Here is a 12,251-nt window from a genome sequence, read left to right on the forward strand (position 1 = left end):
TACCGCAGTTCCTCAGGGGTGACGGGCCAGTTAGTGAAACCTGTTATATTGGGACTAAAATGCATTATTTTAAAAGCAAATGTGGTTTGGTTATCAACTGCTGTCCTAGCTTTAGGAAGACAAACCCAGAAAGATCTACCAAATTCAGAAATCCAGGTGAAAAATCAGAGAAGCTATGTCTGCACAGTCTGCTTTGCAGTTTTTTATTCTTGGCTTCTCACAAAAAAAAAAAAAAAAAAAAAAGTTAAGGAAAAATAAAATAAAAATCAGGCTCAGATCCCTAAGCTGCTTAGTGTGGGCACAGAAAAACATCTGCAGAGAGCAAGGGGCTCACTCTGCAGGCCACAGGTTCACCCTCACCATGAGCCAACATCAACAGAGGAATTCGGACATTAGGCTCTGTTTTTGTTTGAAAATCCAAATGCTGCTTTCATCTTTTTCTACATATAACCCTTTGCCAGAACACAGCACAAAGTACATGTCTATTTATATAACATATGAGAAAAAATATTAATTAATTAATAGACACAGAAGATATATTTATAAACTGGCATTTATTTTACTCCCTCTCCCTCAATAAACCAGCTCCTAAATTAACAGGCCAAACACACTGCACCACCGACATCCAATTCCTTTCTCTGAAAGTAAATTTAACTGTGACCTCAGTAGACTGGCATCTAACACTAAGATTTTGGTTTTCATTTTACCTTATTTCTCACCCTTTCATGGCAAAGCAGCTGCATGAGCTCCCCCGTGCATGGGCAGACACACACCTCAAACCCACACACAGCTCAAGGCACCCAACACCTAGTGAGTGTCATTGCAGCCGGGGCAGAAGAAAGCCCAGTTATCTGCAGGATTGCATGTTCCTCTGCCAGAGTGCCTTGCCTTGTGAGAAAACGTCACCAAATTTCAGATTTGTGTCGCATTCCTCCTCGGCACATCGCACACGTGCCACCTATCCGTTTCCTTGGAGCAAAAACCAAGCCTGACTTTTGAATATTTGCTATTAACATTTCCAAGGTACAACAGCAATAAATCCAGCTGTTTGTTTTATGCTTTTTTTAATTCTAAGTACACCTTAACAAGAATTATTAGACTGCATGGCACTGCTTTAGGAACTACATGCAGCCACTGCTCTGCGGAGACGTTTATTATATGACAGTCAAGTACCTGATAAGTATTATTGTAACAAGAAGATGTGACCTAGGTTTACCTCCCTGCAAAAGATAATATTGTGGCTTTCTCTAATCTCCTGTCCTCTTCACAAAACAAAAATCCAGCTTCATTTGCCAGAGGATTTTGGTCAAAAATACTGGGGGAAACAAGTCTGAATTTCAGCTGAGGACATGGTACGAACAGCAAACCAGAAAGAAAACAAAGCAGTTTGGTTTGTGTGACATGGGAAAGGGCACATCACAGGAAACTGAGAAGAAAACACATAACATCAAGACATTTTAATATGCAAGTGAAAAAGAAATGGCTAAAAACTGAGTCTGATTGCTACCAATAACACCGAGAATATTGTTTACCAACAAACTGCTAACAACCACTTTCAATTTTGATTCAAAGCTAACAGTGGACAAAGCAAAAATGTTAAATTGCTACAGTGGACAGAAAGCTTATAGATTTTGGTTGATTAAATGTAATTCTGCTGGTATTTTTCCCTGCATGAATCAAAACCTGCCAAAATTACTTCTCACTCAATTGCAGTCAAGAGACCAGCAAGCTTTTAGTCCAGACCCGAGCATCCTGTCTGAAGGGCAGGCAGCCTCCTGCCCCTTCTCCTGCAGGTCTGGGCCTCGCCAGCCATCCACAAGGGACAGAGGTCTCACCCTGTGATTTCTGACATGAGCATCACCAGCACCTCGGCAGAAGAAGTAGGGGTCCATCAGTGCCCTTGCTGAAGCCCAGGGCAGCTGGAATCCATCCCTGCCTGTCGCCCAGCCCGCGGCGCCTGGCCAGCACACCTGTGCTACACGGGGTGTGCTCTTCCCCCACAGGCAGGCACATGGGGGGAAAACACAGAACAAAGAAGAGTGCAGCATACCAGCCTTCCTCACATCTGACAGTTTTTCTCCTCCTCCCCTCTCTTCTGATTTTCCAAGAATAAGGAGATGTTTTTCATGCTTTTATACGTGGATACCTCATAAAGCATGAAAAAGAATACATATGTGCATATATACATCTCTCACTTTTTAATCTGATCAGATGCTGCAAGCAGCAGGATACAAAAATAGATAATGAAAACAACAATGCCCCTGCAGATTTGAAATGTGCAGTTAGCTGCTCCTTTCCTACTCCTCCAACCTTAAGTATGTATTTTTAATCCAGAAAAACAGTGAAATAATAAAGCATGAATTTCAGACATGTATGCAATCCTCTGTATGCAATCAGATGCCTCCCTGCATCTGATGCTCCAAAGCCAGTGTGCCTGGAAAATGGTTAAAGTGGAACAATATGGACAAATACTTTGCCTGGTGGTTCACATCACCCACGACCACTCCAGGCCCTCTGAACTTTGGCCAGTCATCTCCCTCTGTTCATCTTTGAGTTGCTTAGGAAGAATTAACTGTGTTACCAAAAATTCACTCTAGTTTGGGGCTCAGTCCCTACAGCCTCTAATCTCCTAATAATAATAAAACAGTGATGCTGGTGTACCTCATATATTTTCCACTGCATGTCCAAACGTGGGGTAATTTCTCCCCTGCAAATCTAAGCGTGCAGGCAAACATGAGCAGTGACTGCTGGACGCAGATACAGAGCTCATAAGGACAGTGCAGAGATGCCAACAGGGCCCTGCTGCTGCCCCTCTGTCCCTGAAGGAACAGGGAGCTGCATTAAAGCAATGTGCCTCTGCTTCCCACACTGGTCAGCAAGTCCAGTATCCGTGCTGAACCAAGCCAGCCAGTGTCCTGGCAGTGACCATACTGGAAACCATTCCCTGACAAGCATTGTCCTGTCCTGTAGCACAGATGACCCATCCTTCATCTAATCACTGCAGCTAGAAGAAAAGAAAGTGTAAGTAAATGTACACATTGCACACTGCAGGGTGGTATTTTTGAAGGTTGCCACTGCTACGGAGCGAGAACCAGTGCAAAACATGAAACAGGTAAATAAATATAAATCTGCAGGCAGAAAAAAAGCAGGAAGGTAACTGCAAGTGGATGTGTGTGCCTCAACTTTAATAACACCAGCAAATCTGTAACCAGAAATCTTTTAATTCTGCTGTATTTGATAGATTACAAATCCTCTCCTAAAAACTCCTGAAAGCAGCTTACAATTCAGACAAATAACTATTTTGTAGCAGATGACAAGAGCGCTAAGAACGGAAACGATGGAATAATAGCTCTGTAAGTAACACAGATTTCTTGAATGCAAGAGACAGACAAGAAGTCTGTACAATTCAAGGAGCAACTTACAGCTAGAAATCCTATGAAATATGTTTTGAATTTTTTTAAAGGCTGGGAGCATACTTTATATGAAAAGAATTAATAATTTTAAGGAGCAAAGTGTCTCAGGACACAAGACACTCCTCCCACTCCTGATGGTTTTCTCTTTTAAAATGAACTGATTGTCTTCTCATGCTCCATGATGAGACAAAGAATTCAACTAAAACTAAAAAAAAAAAAAAAAAAAAAAAGAAAAAAAAAAAAGAAAGTAGGAGTACTGCAATTAACAGCCCCCAAAATGGTTGCCTTGCTCGGAGCAGGGGCATGGGGGCACAATTTGCTCCCCCTCAGTTATCTTCCAGACACATCGCTCGGCCAGAGCAGGCACCACCAGGGCGCTCAGCAGCTCGTGTTTTCGCTCAAGGAGGGAGTTCGTCAGCTTTTGATTTCGGTTTGCACCTCCGGAGCCCCACGAGCAGCCCCTGGCCATGCGCCCGGCAGCTCCCCAGCCCCATCCGAGCCTGCCGCGCAGGATGCCCGCCGGAGCAGCGAGAGCGGGCCTGCCGAGACTCCCTGCTCCTTTGGAAAACAAGTCACGTGCAAGCCAAGTTCATTTTAGGCTATTCCACAGGAGCCACCATCCAGCATGACCATGCAGAGCTGAGCCTGCGCTGGGGAGAGCATCGCTGCCCCGGGACGGAGCAGGCCCAGCAGGGCACGGTCCCGGTGCTCTCCGGAGCAGCCCTGGAAGAGCAGAGCAGGGCAGGCAGAGCCCGGGGCTGGGTCTGCTCCCGGGCAGGGGCCGGCAGCGTCCCCGTAAGACAGCCAGCCTGCCGCACGTACACAGCCGCTGCCCGAGCGGCAAACAAAGCTGCAGAGCCTGCGCACAGCAGCGCTCGGCTCGTGCCATCGCAGCGCAGGTAGCGCTGCGGGGAACAACAAAACCGGCGAGCGGAGCGGCGGATGGGCGACAGCCGGATAAACAACAGCCCAGCCGCGCAGCCCGGCGAGCTGCGTGCGCCGGCCGGCCGGGCGGAAGGGCTGGCGAGCCGGCGCTGCAGCACAACCCGCGGGGAGGTCAAGCTCGCCTCGGCACCTTCTCACCCCGCAGCTCCCGGACGGGCTGCAGGGCTGGAGTGTTCCCCCGCCGCCCCGCACACGCTGCCCGCCCCGCAGCCCAGCGCCGCCGCAACCGGAGGCTGCATCTGCCCGGGCTGCCATGGGGGAGGCGGCCGGCTCGCTGCCTGTGGTTTATAAATAAATGCCGGGGGGGAAATTAAGTGCCATGCAAGGAGAAATCTGGGTGGCGATTATGGTGTTAAGGTCTGCAGCAAAAGCCGCTGTCGGCGAGCGCGGAGCGAAAGGAGCGATGAGGGCGGATGGTTCAGAAGTGCAGTGAGTACTAAGGAGATGGTGTACGCGTGGCAGTGTTTATATGAGAGATCAAAACAGAGCCAAGCCCATCCAGGGGAAAAATGGCGACTACCGGGATGGGGAAAACTGAGACACTGGATTAGTTATTATTTTTCATAAATGTATGCACTGCACATAAGCTAGACACATTGGAAAAGCTGACGATTCATTCTGAAAAAGCGGTGCGTCTATTACCTGTTATTCTGGGATTTTCTGGCCATGGTGCCTGCCTTTGTTTTCTTTCTGGAATAGTCACTATCGAAGGGTAACACTGATGCATAGCCATGTTCTGCTTCTAGGGACAAAGTCAGCATTAGTGGCAATATATTTTTTCCATGCAATTTTTTCCTCCTTTGCAGGAACGCTAGGGTAAAGAACAGAATTTTTTCCGGTTGATTTGTTTGGATTTTATTCTGGCATCTCTTAAAGAAGCGAGACAAAAAAACGTAACTCGGTAAGCCAAAGGGAAAAAAAGAAAAAAAAAACCGACACCGAAGTGTCGAAATTAGGAGGATTATTGGAGTGCACATTAAAAACGAGGCGGATCATGCAAACCCTTGTCACGCTGCGCTGGGGGAGGGGAGCTGCCATACAATCACCGACTGCCACACACGGAGCGGCGAGAGGATCCTGAGCGCTGCCACACGCACCGGCCCCATCCCGGCCGGCACGAACAACCCCCTCCTGGCTCGTTTGGGGGGTTCGAGATTAACAAAAAGGCCAAGATCCGAGCAGCGGAGCTCCCCCAGCGCGGTGCCGCTGGCGCAGCCCGGGTCCCCCCCGGGCAGGTGCGGGCTCGGGGCCGCTGCCCCGGCCCGGCCGCCGCACAACAAAGGCCGAGAGCGGCTGGGAGAGCCTGCGGGTGCCTGACCGACTGCCCGCCTGCGCCCTGTACCTCGGTCTCTTCGCTCCAAGTACTCGGCCGCTTCCAGGAGGATTAACAGGGAGTTCAATTCCATGGCTGCCCGTCCCGAGCCCCCCGCGCCGAGTTCACGCGCGGGGACTCCCGAGCCCCCGGTTTTAAGGCACCTCGCTCAACCTACATTTGACACACCGCGGACGGACAGCCCGCGCAGCCAATCGCGAGCCAAGAACGGGCGCGGGGCGGGACGGGCAGCGGCAAACAGGCCAATCAGCGGCCAGAGCCCGCCCCGACCAGCGGGGCAGGGGATGTTGACAGATCCCCGCCGCCCGCGCCCATTGGCCGCCCGTGTAGTAACAATTTAGAAGCCGAAGCTTAGCAACAGCACGTGGTGGCCCGGCCCCCGCGCCCGCTGATTGGCCACTTCCTTGCATGTTAAGTAGGCAGCGGCCGTCCATTGGTGCGCGGGGCGTCATGCAAATGAGAGTGGAGAAGGGGCCAATGGGGAGGGAGGCGCGTGCCGCGCGGCGGGAGGCGGGGAGCGAGGCCGGGCAGCCAATGGGCGGAAGGGGACGCGGCGTTGCTGTGAGGAAGCGGTAGGCGGAGGGGCGTGGTCTCTGTAGGCCCCGCCCCCTCGCACGCGCCGTGTGGGACGCGCCGAGCGGGCTCGGGGGAGGCGGGAGGGAAACGGGAAAAGGGGACAAGGTGGCGGCGCAGGGCCGTGAGGGACAGGGTGCCAGTAAATGAATGGGAGCGACACAGACCATGCAAACGGGACGCCGCAGAGGTTGTGCAAATGTGCCTGGCACGTGCAGTCGTGACCCCTTGCGGTGCTCAGGCGGGAGAGGAGGACGGCGGCGCAGTAAAAACACGCGCAGCGGTGTGAGGGAGTTACTAAACTCCACACAATAGCCTAACCTGCTGAAAAAGAGAAACAGTGGAAAGCTCTCCGAAATGCAGCCAGAGCTCCTGCCAGCCTGCCAGCCCTCGCCAGCACATTCAGCTGCCGCTCGTCATCTGGATCCGCAGAAGCCGAGTACCAGAATAGCCTGAGCAGGAAGAGCTCAGCACCTTGCCTGGCCACACCATCCTATGTGCGCTGCTAGCTCGGCATCCTTATCTCGGATAGCTGCTGCACAGCTGTTGCCTAAAACTGGTTGGTTTTAACGCGAGCAAGTAGTTTTAAAATAGGCGTATTTTAAGCTGTGCTGTCGTCACACACTGGTACATCTTCAGGCCAAAAGTGCTGAAGCCTGTAATCAGTCCTACTGCAGGACTGCACTTAGGCACACTATTTGGTCCCACTGGTTTTAATTGGACTGTTTAAGTAAGAGCTATCCAGCATATAGGATGAATGCAGAACGTCATCCTGACTGTTTATTCCTTGGAAAAAGATGTCAGGCAGAGTTTCCTTCTGAGAGGATAACAGCGATTCAGATTAAAACAAGGATTATGCTTTACTGTTTTTGCAGCATTGTGGTAAAGCCACATATACATTACACCTGATGTTGTATTAGTCTGTATCTTGTTGCCCCAGATGCACAAGTGTAATGTGGCTCTTGAACATTGCTGGAACACAGATCACATGTTACTGCCATTTGGTCCAGGCACCAGGGATGAGAGAAAATACAAGGCAGTGAAGAAAGCAGTATTGTGATTGTAATTTAAGAGAATTTTGTATCTGTTTGGGAAAAGTCTGACTCTGTGAATTAGAAGGCAGAAGGGAATTTGGTGCATACATTGCAAAGGTGAAAAAAAATATTGCTGTAACATTTTCCACTTGCTGCTTGAACTGTTGAAATCCTGCTGCATGTGGGTGAGACTACAGTTTTTACTGTAAACCCATTGAAACTTATGACAGTTTTGCTGTTGACTGGAAGTGAGTTTAGACACTATTTGACAATGCTTTCTGTTACGAAACTGCATGAAGCCATATATGCACAGGTCTGCTTTGTCCACAGGAAAGAAGGTTCCCTTTGCCTGACCACATGCATAGGGCACTCAGTGGGGAAGATGCAAAGATGTACAGATAAGGCACTGTTGTTCTCTACTGCATCCACAACAGTACCTCAGATCTTCAGAATACCTATATTTATTTGTATACAGGTTTAAATGTATCTTGAACTGCTCTGTACACGTGGTGTGGAACCAGTCATACATCCAAAAAAGAAGCTGAAGGTGCTAGCTATGTAAATGCTAGTGTGTAAGTCCAGGATTCAGGTATGGATTTACTGAGGCTCTGAATGTCTTAAGCTCTGCCCCACCACACTGTGAGCACACAATTTTACTTGGACAAAAACTCTGGAAACACAGGGATATAAACAAACCCTGCACAAGATAATTCTTCAGGAGGGTGCATGGCCCAAGCTGAGCACCCCACGAAGCACTGCCCTCACCAGACACTCCTTGAAGCTTGGGCTGATCCAACTGCTGGGCTGAAATTGCCTGCAGCCTCCCCTGCACTCCCTGGGACCCAAACCCAGCACCTCTAACCCCCCCCGAGGCAAAAAACATTGTTCTCTATGTTTTCAAATGTGGACAGAAGTATTTTGAAGACAGTTGTTTTAAGGTGATGGAGCACAATTTCACATTGATATTAGCACTTTCTAGGCCCTTTTGCTTCCACACTTCCCTGCATGGAAGGGCAAGGGAGGAACCACTGAAGCCAGCTGGACATGTGCAGGAGTTGTGCAAAACAGGGGCCAGTGCAGTCAGAAAAGGCAGCTGATCTCTGATCGTGGTGGCTCTTGGCCTCAGGAGTCATAAACTGTGTTAGCCTGCTGGAACTGTAAGCGTGTGTGTAAACCCACACACTCACAGTGCCCCTGCTGATGAAATCCAGGGTAAATCCACACACATTTGAGGAGGACAGGGCTGGCTCACACCCAACAACCACTGATACACATTTACCTGTAATTGCATTGAAGGAGCAATACTGTGCAGCAGCATGTTAGAGAGTGCTGAGAAGTTTAATCAAGATTATTTCTCCTAGGGGTGAATTCAACTGAGTCCTTCTGAGGAGACACCATGAAAGCTTTCAAAATACCTAGAAGGAGTCGTTCTGGATCTGATTTTATTTGTGTCAGGGAACCAGGACTAGCTTTGGTGGTGTCAGCGTGGGTGCAGAGGTGTAAAACGGGTGTGAAAGAAGATCAACCAAATTACTTTAAGAACTGAAGGACGGGCTCTAAGATAGATGTGTGCTCGAAGGCTTTGCAGATTTGTGTCTCTAAATAGCTTTCTTCCATTTCTACCAGCAAGCAGCAGGAACAGCTGAGTGCTAAAGAAACAGCTGGCCTCCAGTGATAAGGGGTAGCTGTCACTTCATGGTGAAGTTTGAAAAACTTTATATTTAGAAGCAGGAGAGCCATCAGCAGCCACACCCAAAAACCTGAACTGTTTTGCAGTTTCTTTGCTGACTACACTTGATGACTGGAATGGTAGTATTTACAATTTTATATGTTACACTGCCTTTCTTTTCCAAAATCCATCCTGTGGCATGGCTTGGCATGAGAGATCAGTGACTTCAGAACTGCAGACTGCTGCAAGCTGGGGTGAGGGCAGAGATCTGAAGCTGATGATCAGTAATTCAAGCAACTTCATTCACTATTTCCCATGTGTGGCCTTAAAGAAATAATTAGGCCTACCCTACTTTTCAAATTTGGCTCATTGTATATATTGCATGTTTATTTCTTTTATCTTTTCAAACTCCATGCTACATCATAGCCCTGTGTCCAGAGATAAGCCCTTCATTGTGCCTTGGACTCCATCCCTCTGTTTTCTTGGGTGTTGCAAGGTTTGAGTAATTAGCAAAGACTAACTTGTCTGTCCACATAGGAGGGGATCTTCACTCAGGGCTGGCACTGACAAGTTTCATCTCCCTGACTCAGTATCTCAAATTCCATTCAATTTCTCATCTTACCTGCTGTGATTCAGATTGTGAACTCTGTTTCCTGGATGCAGAAACCAAAGCACCTGAAAGCTGAACAGAAGGAAGTTCCAAAAGTAACAATTTTGTCAGTGCCCAAGCCCAGTTTGAGACACCCTGATTCTCTTCATTCTGCCAAGTAAAGCAGTTCTCCATCCCTGATCTCAAGTGGCAGATGCCACTGCATCTGCTTGGCCCTGTATCTGAGCTGCTATTGGTGCACATGTGGCTTGTAGTCATCACTTTATTTTATGTGTGGTTTGCTTTCAGTTTGGGGTTCTTTCTGTAAGTTCTAAGTGCATGAAGATGGGTGGCAACCCACCAGAGAGCTGCTTTCAGACCTTAAAGCTGAGGTTACGTGACATGAAGATGTGTGGGGTGTTGGGGTTAATGAGTTGCTGCTGCAGTGTTGAGGGACTATATCCTGTGGAGGAGTCATGTCTGTGCAATCTCACCCCATGAGCTTTCTGGGTTGGTCCTCAATCTGTCATACTTCTTGAGCTGCACCCAGGCGTTGGCTTAGAGAGGAGCTTGGTTCAAGGAACAGAACAACAAATAGTATGTATACTGTGGATTCCTGTGAATGTGAGTGGCTTCCATGCATTTGGTGGGCCCTCTGTGTGAAGCTCACTAGCCCAGCTTGCTGCCTGGCCTTGACCAGTTGTTTGCTGCAGTGTTTGAATCACTGGCTTTCCCAAGGCAATTGAATTTTTCCTGATTTTCCTTGGGATTTAGCATGGGCTTACGTAATGCTGTGGTACACACATGCTTGAAAGCCAAATCTAAAAAGAAAAAGTACTTCAAACTAAATGTCAGTCCCTTGTAATATCTTTTTTTCTTGTTAATTGCTGTTTCTATGAAAGACAACATTTGTATCTTAGCGTCCTTGAGAGTTTGGCTGCAGGGACCTCTCATGTCCCTCTCCGCCAGCGCTCCCCGAGCAGCGAGACGTGCAGTGCCCTGACGCCAGGCCCTGCAGCCATCCCTGTGATCAGGCATGAAATTATTCTTAACTGATTGAAGTGAGGCATGGATTGAAAAGCTTGAGAGACGCTGATTTACTCCATCATCCTGCTCGGCCTAAACCGTGCCTGGCAACTTTAAATAGCGTCATCCCAAAAATCCCCACTGACGCTGCCACGCTGCAAGTGCTTTAGAGAAGGTGGTGGTGGTGTCAATGCTTTCGTTTTAAAAGACAAAAGAGAAATGGGACAGGGGCAAAACAGCTGGCCAGTACCACTCAGCAAAGGCAGGGGAAGAGTTGGCAGGATGGCATTATTGGCATTATGACATACTGCAGAGGTAAAGATTTGTTATGTTATTTCAGATCTGAGTTTCAGGCATCTCATGGCCTTACTACATTCCCTTGGTGGTGTAGGAAAAAGGCCTTGTATTGCACTAATCTTCCACAAGGGGCCTTGTGTACACTTGTATTGCATTAAGCTTCCACAAAATATATAGACTGGTGCAGAGCAAAGAGGCTTTGAAGAAATCATGGCTCTGACCCACTTTGTTAGAGTGCTTCTGGGGGGCATGGGCATCTGCCTGAGGTCACTGCTTGAATGAGCTGGTAAATTGAATATTTCTCCTTTGGTTAATAAAATCAGGCCTTCTTGTTGGGTTACTTTGACACAAGCACATCATATAGCAGTAAGAGAATATCCTACCTCACTGTGATCATCTTCTAAGCTGCCTTGATGCTTAGCATCCTGCTGCAGTCCAGGACAGAGAGAAACAGAGCAGGGTTGTGCATATGTGCTACCAAACAGAGCTGAAACCAGCCTGCCTTTGCAAACAGAATGTCCACTTAAGGAGAGAGGCAGCTGTGAGTTTTATGAATAAAATCAGACAGTGGTAACACAGTCTCAATTACATCTATCCTCTGAATGTAAAAACCAACATTTTCTTATCCAAGGTACCTGTGTCCTGTGTATCTGTCAATCATGTCTTCTGAATTTATAGGAAGAAGCTCCAGTGAATTTGTATTGATCTTTGGTGTGAAAATCCATCCAGATAGAGAAGAATGAGTTCATGTGTCCTATGGAGACCAACAAAGTAGTTAGCAGCCTTTAATTTATAGAACATTCATTAGAGAGGAGGAAGCAAGAAAGAAAAAAGTAATATTTACAAATTTAAGCATGGAGATTTCTCACCTGGGTGCTTGGACAAGCAAAATCTACTGAGTTGTAATCTGGGTGAATCAGATAATGAAATGAGAAGGAAATTAAAGCTGTACCTGCGATGTCTTTCCACAAACCCATTCTGCAGGAACCAAGTGTGTGCATACCTATATGGGAGAACAGGTTTTATCAGAGGACAGATATCTGTAACATATTAATAGGCCTGCAGCAATTATGTATGCAAATTGTTCTGTTCCCAGTAGGGAAAAAATAATACCTAATGTGGCTCATGCAAATCTGCTGCCAGCCATAGGATTCTATCCTTTGTATCAGCTGTGATGGAACCAAGGGAATCTGTGATGGGAAGATTGCAGGCACATCCCATATTGTTCAGTAATGATAATACTCTGCATTTCTATAATGTGTCCAACTCACACATTTTAGACTGCTTAGTCAAGGTTTTCCAGTTCAGGCATTTAATAGATATTAACAATTAGGCAAATAAAATGCTGTTCAGCTGAATGATGGAGGAATCA

The 12,251-nt window shown here is 47.8% G+C and overlaps 1 protein-coding gene across 3 annotated transcripts in view; it reads right to left on the reverse strand.

Annotated features, from left to right (window-relative positions):
- Positions 1–5,931, reverse strand: part of MXD4 (MAX dimerization protein 4) — a 38,566-nt gene extending 32,635 nt beyond the window's left edge. Inside the window, exons 1-2 of one of the 3 annotated variants that reach the window (XM_085059643.1) lie at positions 5,701–5,931; positions 5,001–5,169 (exon numbers count right to left, since the gene is read on the reverse strand). In XM_085059643.1, coding sequence (XP_084915769.1) covers positions 5,001–5,169; positions 5,701–5,764 — 233 coding nt within the window. In that variant the 5' untranslated portion in view covers positions 5,765–5,931. The remainder of the gene's footprint in view (positions 1–5,000; positions 5,170–5,700) is intronic. The other 2 variants (XM_085059645.1, XM_085059644.1) reach the window with 2 other exon arrangements.
- Positions 5,932–12,251: the final 6,320 nt, after the last annotated feature.

This window comes from Lichenostomus cassidix, chromosome 4, assembly GCF_008360975.1.
Source record: "Lichenostomus cassidix isolate B80296 chromosome 4, HeHo_3.0, whole genome shotgun sequence".
Lineage (NCBI taxonomy): Eukaryota > Metazoa > Chordata > Aves > Passeriformes > Meliphagidae > Lichenostomus > Lichenostomus cassidix.